At 38.4% G+C, this 12,955-nt stretch overlaps 1 protein-coding gene across 1 annotated transcript; it reads left to right on the forward strand.

Annotated features, from left to right (window-relative positions):
- The first annotated feature begins 9,099 nt into the window (after positions 1-9,099).
- Positions 9,100-12,355, forward strand: LOC118118681 (GTP cyclohydrolase 1). The gene is made up of 6 exons (XM_035171887.2): positions 9,100-9,435; positions 9,709-9,818; positions 9,911-9,966; positions 10,177-10,208; positions 10,304-10,388; positions 10,913-12,355. The coding sequence occupies exons 1-6, from the start codon at positions 9,159-9,161 to the stop codon at positions 11,040-11,042; spliced, it is 690 nt and encodes a 229-aa protein (XP_035027778.2). The 5' UTR covers positions 9,100-9,158; the 3' UTR covers positions 11,043-12,355.
- Positions 12,356-12,955: the final 600 nt, after the last annotated feature.

Raw genomic sequence — 12,955 nt, forward strand, 5'->3', positions numbered from 1 at the left:
CAATGGAGGAGCGGGAGAGGGCGGCCACTTCCGACGCAGCACGCGGATGGGGAATAGCCCGGAGCTGGCTCCTCCTGACGGGCGTCCTGCGTCTCCAATGAGCGGCCAGAGGAGGCTGGGGCTCTCCGCTGGCAGCGACTTGGAAACGTGGAGAGGCGAAGTGATGCTGATGGTGTCCCGGCCCGGGCCAAGCCAGGCAAGGCAAGGCCGGGCCGGGCCGGGCCAGACTACTGGCTCACTGATGTCATCCAGGTAAGAGGCTGAGGCTCTGCCTGAGCACTGTGCGTCACCACATCCACCACGCAAGGAGCAATAGCTTCATTTAACAACTAAGATTGAAGAGTGTCACAGGTAAAGAATGTGTAATAATAACTACAATAATCACATTAGTCCCACTAATATGCCTTCTTCTGACATCATCATCATCATTATCATCTTCATCATCATCATTGTCCAAGACTGGGTACCAACTGCTCTGGGGACATGAAAAGCTCAATCCTGGTTTGTATTCATTTGTATTTCCAAGTGTGTTTGGGAATTTCCACCACTAAAGTACAATATTCACTGATTTGACATTGGCAAAGGTGTTTTGGTTTATAAAGCATATTTCATACACATGTTCCAGGGGCTGTACAGAAACATGAAAAACAACACTGGGACAAAATGATAAGAAATCAGATAAAACTCAGAAATCACAGTTTAAAACAACTTTCAGGCAAAATAAAAGGGATGAAAAAAGATTAAAATAAAAGAGATAAGGCATTAAATGAGGTAAAAGAAAAAAAAGGTTAAATGAATAATGAATAAATACATCTGCATAAAAATGGAAAAATAAGTTGAAGGAGAAAAATAATACAAATAAAGTAGATAGAAATGTGTAAAATAATAAAAATAAGAATTTAAATGTTTTTTCATTTATAAAATCTTGCTTTCAAACAAACCAACCAACCAACAAACAAATGGACACATTGCAGAACCTGGGCTCAGAAGCTCTTCACCACATTGCAGGGTAACCTGGACATACCCTGCCACATCAGCTGATCTTTAAATATAAAGGAATTTATTCACGAAAATGACAGGATGGTGAAAAAACCCACAGTCCCCCTGAGTGACATAAAGTCAAACACTTGTTAAAGCCACCATCTCAAACCTCAAGTGCTGTGGAATTAGATGTGGCACTGTACATCCCTCGCCAGTGAAAATGTGTCATAGCTTGTACCAAAGTCAATATTAGAACAATTAGAGCCTCTGAATAGGAGCATTCATAGTCACTCGCACCCACACATGAGGTCATCTCCTGGAGTCGGATCATTCATGTGCACATGACACGAGGTGTAATGGGAAGTGGAAGTGGTGTGAGTATTGCAGTAGTGAGCTGGGGCTGAGTTCAGGGGAAATCACCGGCAGCCTGAACACATTAGCGTTTACATCTCCGAGATGCTGATCTAATTTGTGCTCATGAAAGGAAATGAAAGGGGATTGCATTAGCGTCGATTCCTCTGCCAGCAGTGATTCACACGGTTTTAGTCAGCGACGACCTCTCCTTCCATGTCTATGCTGTGTCATCTTCAAGCAATCCACAATACGATGACTCCCTGCCGTGTCCACGCTGAATGATGGATCAGAAAGAGAAATGTCTGATGACAATACCACATTCTCAGTTCTACTACAAATGAGAAACTGCAGAAAATGCAGAGAGAAAAGTGTCCCAGCCTCGTCTTCACCCTACTGTTCATGATACGGATGGTTTGTATTTTTGTACAATTAGACTATTTTCAGACGATAGAAGGATTAGGAGATGTTTTTTATTCTACTGGGATCATTTTAAAAGGATAATTTTCTTTTACAAATACAACCATACTGTTGTTTAAGTGTACAGTAAACCGTAATTCCCTCCAGCAAGCTAGAGGCCTGACATAAACTCACATAAATCATCAGTGCTGACAGACAATGTTAGAACATGGGCAGTCAATACAGAAATAGATTTAGCTACAGATCAGCAGTGATATTGAATAGATGGAAGGATACAGAGGTTTGGACTGATGTTTAGTGGTTAATGGTTAGTTTTCATAGGAAGGTGTCTCAGAAAAGTACATTTTGTATCATTTGCAGATTATATTTCATGTTGAAATCACCATTTAACACTCATGCTTCAACAGTACTTGATTGGTCTGGTGGTGTACACTTAATGTTTTGCATTGTTCACTTTTTTCTTCCATATTTTGGTTATTGCACAGAGGTGTGGGGCAACACTTATAAAACAAATTGTAGACCCATATGTTTTAGAAAAGAGCAATAAGACTATAGAATATAGACTATAGCAATAATAAACTATAAACAGACTGTTTATCAAGTCACACATGTTGATACCTGAAATCCCATTTTAATACATTAATAACATGATGGGGATCATAATAGGAAGTATAATATAACAAATCTAAATGCATGCATTATATCAAAGCAGATGTGTATTTCTGTTTATGGAGGGAAACTGTGTAATTCTCTGGAAAGTGATTTAAAGTGTTTCTCAAACATTATTCAATTTAGGAACATTTATAAGGATTAAATGAAACAGTAGGAACTTATTGGGTAACATCTATGTTATAATGACAGCTATTGATAAATGAATAATTGATTTGTCATGCGATTTGTGAAAAGGCAGGAAATCAATTGCCATCTGTAACCATGTCATGGTATTTATATGAAAAGGGAAGGTTAATATAAGATTTCTCTTCTTGCTCCTTTTTTCATTCATGGAATGTGCATAAGTGTATAGTTTTGTTTTGTCAAATCATTTTGGATAACACAGAAATTAACTTAACTAAATCTAACTGGAAACTGCTGTTCATATTGAATTTGCCTATTTTTTCATTGTCGCGTAATGACATGTATACACAGTATCCACTCTTTTTAATCACGTGGAGCAGCTCTTGTATTATAATTGCAACTGATTGTATTGCACTGCTTTGAGATTAGTATTACAGAGACATAAATTCAGCACAGAACTGATATGATTGATAATAACTCCTGAATGATATTGGCAATATTCAAGATCTACAATAGAAAGACGTACATTATGTTCAGAGATGACAGAAAGACATTGTTCAAAGTAAAAGCAATGTGCACGGAGTGACACGGACTGAAATGAAAACCCACATGAAATACACAAAGCCATTTTGAATTAACTGCATGAATCTTAATGATGAGCGTCTCAGAGTTGTTCATTTGCAGACAGAGCAGGGTTGCCATCTTGTGGCAACAGTTTGGAAACAAAATAGCATCAACCCTAAAATTCAGATTTAATAGATCCTTGGTGTGTGACTTGAACATCAAAAATCTAAAGGATGATGAGATTTGTTATTCTCTTTATTTCTTATTATCACATGATGCCTCCAAGTTCAAAATGTTGGCTACTTATTTTGCTGCAGCACTTACTATCAAACACTGCTCAACTTTAAGGTTATTGTTAAGGACTCCACTTTTGTCTATTCTATGACCATATTATAAACGTTGAAATTTAAGCCTAATAGTATCCACAGGTGTTATAAGAATTCAAATCTTTGCAATATTCTGTACTGCTGTATTTTATTGAATGCTAAAAACACAAAATCATAAATACATCTCTGAAATCATTTAATTTTTACATTTCTACAGAGAGTGATGTCAAATAAATAAAGATATTTGAGGACTATTGCAGTGTTTTAGCATCTACACCTTGAGTGATTGTCATCAGCGATGTGCAGTTACATTTAAAAAAGTTGGTCTTTGTTTATCCAGTACACCTGTGCTTTTTTAAAGTTTCTTAAAATGAACACGAATTGTGAAAAATAAAACATGAACTCCAAGGAAGTGTCTGTAGAAACATGGGAATACGACGGCACGTACAGGAAGAGAAAATTTAGCACAGCTGGTGTTGAGAATTCAAAAAGAACATAACTTCCAATATATGCAACAAAAAAAAAAGGGAAATCAACTTCTATCACCAGGTTCCATCCAAATGAAGCAGCCAGACAGGAGGCTGAAGAACCACACAGCTCCACGCCTATGGAAGATCACATTTGCCGGAGAGTAAAGCACAGACGCTAAAAACAGGTCCATATAGTAAAGTATGGGAAATGTGGGATTGCTGCAACAGCTACTGACCAGTGAGCAACTCCACGGAATCCACTGGGATCTAATGAAGATCTTGTGTCTTGTCAGATTGTTATGTTTATCTTTACATCCCTTATGGGTGCACAGTGTATCCGATGGCAGTCCCACTTCAAAATATGTCAATAATAAAACACAACAATATATGTCATCAAATACATTTTCCAGCACCATTAAATAAGCAAATGCATGCATGAAGTATTTAATGAATTTGCTGCACCATTAGTCATAGCAGCATTGTGACAGTCAGCACACCAGCCCTCCACACTCACGTCTAACAAAATCACTTTATTAAAAAGCTTCACGATCTAATAAAACAGTTCAAAGCTCATCAATGTTTTCCTTTGTGTAAGAGTGTAATTGGTCATCACTTTCTTTTTCTTAGAAGAGTCACAACTCAGGATTAGCTCCAGTGTCACTGACGAATTATAAAACTTCAGCAACTGCCCAAAGTTATGCAAAATTGAGAGCAATTGATTTTACTGTCAATGATGTAGAAGTTTGGGTTATGCAGCATGTTATGTTACATACAGAAGATTTGAATGTACAAAACAACAGAAAGATAATGTAATGTTATGATACAGCCAATGTAATGTGGGGCATCAAACCCTTCACCAGATGTAGAAAACCCAGCATGTATATATATCACTGGTTAATGTAGCTATTATAGACATTACGGCTGTACCAGATTCGTTTGAATGAATGTCCTGTAAGTGAACCCAGATGTAGATCCCATATTGCCTTTGAAGAACAAGAGAGTCATCTGGGTGAGGTTTGATCTCGTGCTGAAGAGGATGTATATTCTAAATTTGATGCTCTGGTTTTCACTACCCAACTCTAGAAACCCCAAGTAGCACCCAGTAACATCAAACCTCAGCAGGTTAAGGCAGACACACAAGGCCGTATATCTGAAGGATGAGGCAATTACATGTTCTTGTCATTCACTAAATATTTCATAACTTAGAAAGAGTTTACAAGTCAAAAAAGGTGATGTCCCAAACTGACATGCTGTGGTTGTTTTGGTTAATCAGTTCAGCAGGGCTAAAAGGTTCTTTGAGGTCTCATTAAAGTGTCCTTTTGTTTACTCACTTCAGTCTTTTATTCTCTCAGAAAAGTCAAGGGCTCAAAATCCAAAAGGGAAAAATTGGGGGGTGGGATGGGATGGGAAATTTCTTCTTTACAAAAAAGAACGGTCATGACCCAAACCGTGTAAGCTGTGGAAAATGGGTAAATGAAATCTTTCTAGTGCACAACACATGAGTAAAGTGTAACAAAGAGTTATCTGACGTGATGCTTGAATTGACTTCACGTGGACGACAGGGATTACACTGATTTACTGGAAGGTCTTTATTCAGCTGGCTTCTCCACACCAAAGTACGTGTTTCACATCACATGTTTCAGTGTGATTTGTGTTCATGCGAAATGCTAATTTGTGAAATTGTCCAGCATATTGTGCATCCTGAGCTGATATATTACATTATACTCAGTTCCCAGAAAACTCTCCGGTATTGTTGAAACTCTTGAGGTCCTCCAAGATTAAATCTGAATTTCATCTACAAGTGCAGTGTCCATTCTAAACCTGCGTGTTTGGAATGGACAAGATCTGTGCTAATGCTCCAGAGCTATTTAAGAAATATTCCTTTTGGTTGTGAGTTCTCCTTATACTGACCTGCAATATACTGTCACTTTTTTTGTGTGTGTGCTGGATGTTGTGTGCAGAGCTTTTTATAAACAGTCTATTTGCTGAGTGAAATTAGAAAACTTTGTGTTCATCCTACCTGGTGTATCTACGATGAGGATTTAATCAAAGTCAATGTTTTACCTTAAAATTTAACTGAATTTACTTTATTAGTGTTCACATGTGTGGTATATATATATATATAGATATATATATATATAATTTTCAAGAAATACTTAACTAGTGTTATTTTTCCAAAAATTGGAACAGAGGTCTGGTGAGCATCAACACAATCTCTAGACCCAAGTTTGATCACTTTTCAAAATGAAAGCTCTGTGATTCAGCTCGATATAAAGCATTACAGCACTAAAATGAACATTGTGATTTTACTTTGATGACAACTTGCTGAAGAGGAAGTGTTTTGTCAATGTTGCCATGATAAGCACCAGCGAAAACCCGTGGATGTCTGTATCTGTGTAAGTCCGATATGGTGAAATAAAAATTATTAGATTGTCAAAACGATCTGGCGGGTCAGATCTTATTGGCCACAGGCCGTCAGTGGCCAGACTCTGCTCTAGTTCATCCAAGGACATAAAAGAAGACATGTTTATCTTGGTCCACACGCTGAAGGCACAATCAACGTGTCTACTTCCAATGGCGTGGTCATACGGGATGTGGACAGATAAATATTGTGTCACGCGTTATTTTGTCAAGCATGACGCACAACATACACACAACATTTGCAATGGAATGGTGTTAATGTAGTTAACAATACTGTATTTCATATGTCATTATATACATACATAATACACCATTCTATTGGTCTGCAAGTGCTTATTACATATTTCTTGAAAAGAGAAAGTGATGTCATGACTCAGGAGATCTGAATTTCTCGCTACTCTCTACATTTCTGGGTAAACTAGAAGCTGGACAATGTCTAATTAGATCTGGTGCTGAACAAGTTGTGCAGGAGATCCCACAGAAATGTTCAGTGTGACCCATGCTGCTAAAAGACATAATACTGTCTTTGATTCCCTTTTATATATATATATACTTTTGTAATATATTGATTGCCTTATCTGATGTTTGACCTTTTTGCACAAGGTTACAGGAAATACAAGTGTTTTTGGAGGGAGGGTTGTTCCACTCTCCAAATCTTGTCTGCATGTTCCATGATGACCTCAGATCAGATCATGAGACCCTTGATTATCTCCACTGATGTCACAGGATCAGCTGGCGCTTGGCATCAGCTGTGATATCATTTGGAATTGATTTGCATGTTGATCAGATGCTCTGTCAGACACTTTAGTATTTTTCAAATAATTCCAGATCTCTGTCTGCCAGGATAGTTAGGGTCACATGGAGGAGGTTAACCAAAATACAAGAAACCAAAAAAACTGTAATGGAGAATTCATCCAACTGTTAAAAATGGGGCAGTTATGAATCAGAGATAAACTTGACGGCACTTGGAAATACTCAATGAGGATGTACTACTACAGGTGATAACGTTTTCTATGACCACCTGCATCCACAGCATGGCCACCCGACCTGCCATCGGACATATAGCACCACATTTTGGGTCACTCATATTTTTATTATACAAAACCACTTTCTCCACTGACGCAGCTCCACTGGTGCTGATGCATCTATAAAAAAGTGCCAATATACTTTAGTCTAGTCCAGGGGTCGGCTCTGGAGCTGCATTCTGCTCTTCAGCCGCTCCGCAGTAGCTCCCTGTACAGTGTTGTGCATTATATTTTTCATGAACGATGAACTGAACGAATCAGTCTTCATATGATGAACGTTTTTAAATCATCATCGTATCAGGCCATCATGTGAAATACCAGGAGCGAGAGAAAATGTGTGTGTGAGATCAGAGCTGGTTCACGTGAAGCAGCCGGTCAGTGACTTTGTTGAAGAACAGTGGAAACTGTGAAAACACAGAGTTTCTCTCTGATCACAGCTGCGTCATGATCAGAGCAGAAGCTGCAGCTAGTTTGTACCGAGCTGGAGTTTCTGTGTCCTCCTCCGCTCTGCTCTCACTGGAACTAATAAACACTCATCACTAGTTATCAGGACCTGATCAGCACATGAAGTCACTTAGTGTTTGTTTGATTGGCTCCAGAGTTTATGAGACTGCATTTAAACATCATGAAAAATGTGTTCTCAGTACAACACGAGACGTGACGCTCAGTCAGGACTCAGTGTTAAAATGAGCGGAGCGACACAGACTCATGATCAGAGACCATCGATTCATAACTAAACACATGATCGTAAGTTTGTCACCTTAATTATCCCAATAAAAAATGGAACATATGAACGTGAACTAGTTCATTTTTTGGAAACCGTGAACTTAGTTCAAAATTTTTAAAGATTCAACCATGAACGTGAACTGGTTAATTTTAAGTGTGAACTGGAACAACACTGAGTATAACTATATATAAAACTTTATAAGCGGTGCTACCAAATATATTTTGCGGCTACAGATGAATTGTATTTGGTGGAAGAGGGGGCAAAATGTCTCTTTTGATAGTAAAGGTTGCCGACCCCTGGTCTAGTCTAATAAGGAGAAATTCAGACAAGCTACAAAAGAACAGAAAACTACTGCTACTTCTAGTACCACTACTACTAATAATAAGAATAATTATAAGAATAATAGTAATAATAATAAAAGCACTAATAAAATAACAATATAATAATAATACTAATACTAATACTAATAATAATAATAATAATAATAATAACTGTTTCTGGCCATAAGTCTATCATAATTTTCTATCAGTTAAATTTCATATATATATACGTACTTATATATGCAATATGTGACTCTGCATATATTTTGTTTCAATTGTACATATTTCTATTTTTTAATGTTCCTTTTCTTTTTATTGTGTTTTTTACTTATTTGTTGTCTTCACTGAATGTGTACACTATTCCCTCTTTGCTGTTTTAACACAGTAAATATCTCCAAAGTGGGACTAATAAAGATATGTTATCTTCTCTTCTCTTCTCTTCTAGTATGTAAACACCCTATTTTAACCTCTGTGCAGTGCCATACCATTCAGATAAGAATTAACAAGATTAGGATTTATGTCACATCCCATGATGGGCACTGGCCACCCCTACGAAAAACGTCTGACTCCGCTACTGTCAGGTGGGAACACGTGCCTGATAGTTTGACTGAAAAGGTTACGACATTGCCTGAGGAGGGCTTCTCATCGGCTTTAAAAACCAGCAAGATTCCCCCCTGATCACTGATCCTACAACTCACAGCAGAGGCTACACTAACTGCGTCCTGCAACATCTTTCCTTAAAGCAACCAAGAGTCAGAATGGAGTTTCACTACGCCACGGAGATGAACGGAAATGTGCCCATGGACACTAGATTGACCAAGTGCATTGAGTCTAAACAGGATGATTTGTGCAAAAAGGAGAAGGACTCGAAGGAATCTGAAGTTTTGACCAAGACGTCTTGCATAGAGAAAGCTTACTGTACGATACTGAGCGAGCTTGGAGAGAACACTGAGCGGGAGGGGCTTTTACGCACACCGTTACGCGCAGCCAAAGCCATGCAGTTCTTCACGAAAGGCTCCCAGGAGACGATCAAAGGTGAGTACCCACAGGACAACATTCATATTTCATACATTTTACATCTCAATGTAACAAATCATTGCAATTATATATTATACAAGCGAGTTTAAGATTGGGTACGCACAACTTTTCGCAAAGGCTCGAAATTATTTATGCCCATGACTAAAAGTAAGAAACATTCAATAGCGAAAGATGATAGTCCTTCTCTCAGTGTTTAATCAAAATATACTGCAAAATATTTTTTAATTAATTGAAGACATTTTAGATATAACGAGTATTTCCTTCACACAGATATCTTGAACGACGCTATCTTTAATGAAAACCATGACGAGGTGGTGGTTGTCAAGGACATCGATCTGTACTCTCTGTGTGAACATCACCTGGTGCCCTTCTTTGGAAAGGTAACAGAGCTTTTCAGGCTCCTGGGGGGGGGGGGATTGTTTTGGTTCTTACTCTTTTGGTTCTTATAGTGCGCTTTGTTTCATTTTGTCAGGCTCACATAGCATATCTGCCAAACAAGAAGGTGGTTGGTCTGAGCAAGCTCGCGCGGTGAGTGGTGATTAAACTCTCTCTCTGTCTCTCTCACACACACACACACACACACACACACACACCCACACACACACACACACACACACACCCACACACACACACACACACACACACACACACACACACACACACACACACACACACACACACACACACACACACACACACACAAATACACATTATTCACTTTGGTTTCTTCGTTTCCAGAGTTGTAGAGATCTTCAGCAGGAGGCTTCAAGGTAAAACACATCATGTCTGACTTTACTTTTGTTTTCATGATCTTTCCTGTCTTTTATTTCTGTGTTGCGTGAGCTGTGTTGTGTCCTCTCCACAGTTCAGGAGCGTCTAACCAAACAGATTGCATCAGCTATACATGAGGCCCTGGAGCCTGCTGGGGTGGCAGTGGTGATTGAAGCTGCGTGAGTTTGAACTCTTTCAGCCCTCTGCACCCACGTGTCGTTTTCTTGTCTATACCTTTTAAAAATGTAAAAATGGATTTGGACAGGTCCTAATTGCAGTTCATCTGCATTTGTTAAAATAAAACCCTGTTTTGATCCTAACACACTCCACATTCCTCCAAAACTTCCATCACACATTACTGTATCATTCTTATTCATACTATATCATTCTATATGATTGTGGAACTTCAATTTGCTAAAACCTCTTATTCTGAGTAAATAGCCTACAGTATATGCACCAAATGAGGACATATTATTATTGGGATGACCCTTGACAGTTTAGATCTAAAACTACTAAATAATTTTGTGTCTTAGAACAATCTGTTTGAAACTATTTACAATACAAAATGTCATATAGCCACTGAGAAGATTAGATTAGATTCGTGACCTAAACTTCTGTAAAAATGTTGCAACACAAAGTCCTTCAGTATGCATCATGGGCTTTGGAATTAAACGTTAAGTTAAACTGTCTCTTTCATTTTCAGTCACATGTGCATGGTGATGAGAGGTGTGCAGAAGATGAACGCCAAGACTGTAACAAGTGTCATGCTGGGAAAGTTCCAAACAGATGCCAGGACCCGGGAGGAGTTTCTGTCCCTGGCTCTGGGGAAATGAGAGATTCTGATCTCAGAGGGCAGGTCTTCAGGGGGATAAGTCCACTTTTATTTTGTTTTGCCATGCAACACCCTCGGATCTCCCCGTCTGCCAAATTATTCAGTGAAATGTTAGTTCATCCATCTTCATTTGGGGATGACTGTCTTATTTCAGCTCATAACTTTTTAGGAGGTACCCAGCTCTGCTCTACAGTTGAAATATCAGAAACAAGCAATTAATGTGAAAGTAATTGAAATATGAAGTCTATTAATTTGAATAGAAATTAAATCTTACATACAATGAAGACATACAAAGATTTAAAATATGAATATAGCTTATTGTTTGTGATAAGATATAGTGGAATATTTTAAAAACAAATAGAAAAAACCCCCAGAAAAAAATAGCACTTTGCACATCTGTGTGATAAGAACTACCTAAAATGACAGACACCACCTTTTAGGAAAAAATATTTAGTGAGTACTTTGACTTTTTACTTTGACTCCCTGTCCCATCCAACAACATGAAGGAACCAGCCACCAGGTGGCTTCCCTTTTGTGATTTTCATTTGGTCCATCTGTACAGTCTAAGATCTGTAGATAGTCTATGGGCCCCCACTGCATGGTGCAGCTATGCTAATGATGCTAGCCATGCCAATTAGCTGTGGGTGCCTTACAGGCCAGTTGATAGTTAGCCATCCTCGGTTGTGCTCACTGTTGCAGCCTTGAGCACATCATGGTTACAGTTAGTTTTAAAAACCTACATTTACTGACCTAAGCTCTGTGACTGACAGGTACACAACCCGTTTTACCATTCTGCACGGCAGCTAGTTTTTCTTTGGCTCCTCTCTACAGAGTAACTTGATCCAGTTGTGTTGGTTATGTGTTTACTTTTACTGGTCTTTGCAACACCCATAGACTGAATAGGCAACACCTTGAAGATGGAGGGAGGGGGAGGTGTCTGTAGGTGAAACATTTGTTTGGGTCTGAGATGCTGGTGCTAGTGTGACATCTAGTTGCAGTGAATATCATATTTATATATATAACTTTTAAAGTAATGTGTAGCTGGTGTTTCAGTCATATTTCCCAATATTAGAATTATGATTTCATTACAATGATTTAAGTTTGTTATTTGCCTTGATACTTATTTATTATTTAAAACATTTTAATTTGTTTTATGCTGGAATCTGAAATAATGGACTTATTATTTGCTGATGTTACACTATGAACTTATGCTATTGTGCTATATGGTACTATGTTTGATCACAATGGATTGTATTTTCACAACATTTTGAGATATTTATATATCTGTACAGTCAAAATCAATAAAACTGATAACTCTTTCTGCTTATTATATCTTATATTGTTTGTTTTGTGATCTGTCTTTTTCATTGAGCATTTATGATTCAGAGTGTATGGCTTTAAACCCATGGGCCTCAACAGGCATCTTATTTAACCTTACTTAAAATAGTAGTGTGGTGTTAAAGTGCTCTCTAATATCCAAGTAAAAAGCAAAGGTGAGGGATATTTAAAAACAAAAAATCAGCCAGCAAGTGGCGCTAATGCTCCACAACTCCCCTGTACATCCTCAGCAGCAGTATGAAGAGTATGTCACCAACTTGAAAAGACTGAAAGTAAAAAGAAACTTTCCAAGAGCCACTTGAAGGATAAAAAGCATAAACCAACACAGAGGACGAGTGCACTCAGTCACAAATACCTGTTGACCTGCTTATCAAGTCAAACCTGTGATGTCTGACCCATTCTCCAAGTTAAACCCTCCAAGCCGACTTATTAACACAGTAAACACATTTATTGAGAAGAGGGGAGCATCAACGGGAGAATGCATCGGTGGCTGCGGCACTTCGGTCCTGGATCCTGAGGGTGGACCTTCACACAACGTAAGCAAGCAAAACTGTCTGAGAGGGAGAGAGGGCCGTT

Source organism: Hippoglossus stenolepis, chromosome 12 (assembly GCF_022539355.2).
Source record: "Hippoglossus stenolepis isolate QCI-W04-F060 chromosome 12, HSTE1.2, whole genome shotgun sequence".
NCBI lineage: Eukaryota > Metazoa > Chordata > Actinopteri > Pleuronectiformes > Pleuronectidae > Hippoglossus > Hippoglossus stenolepis.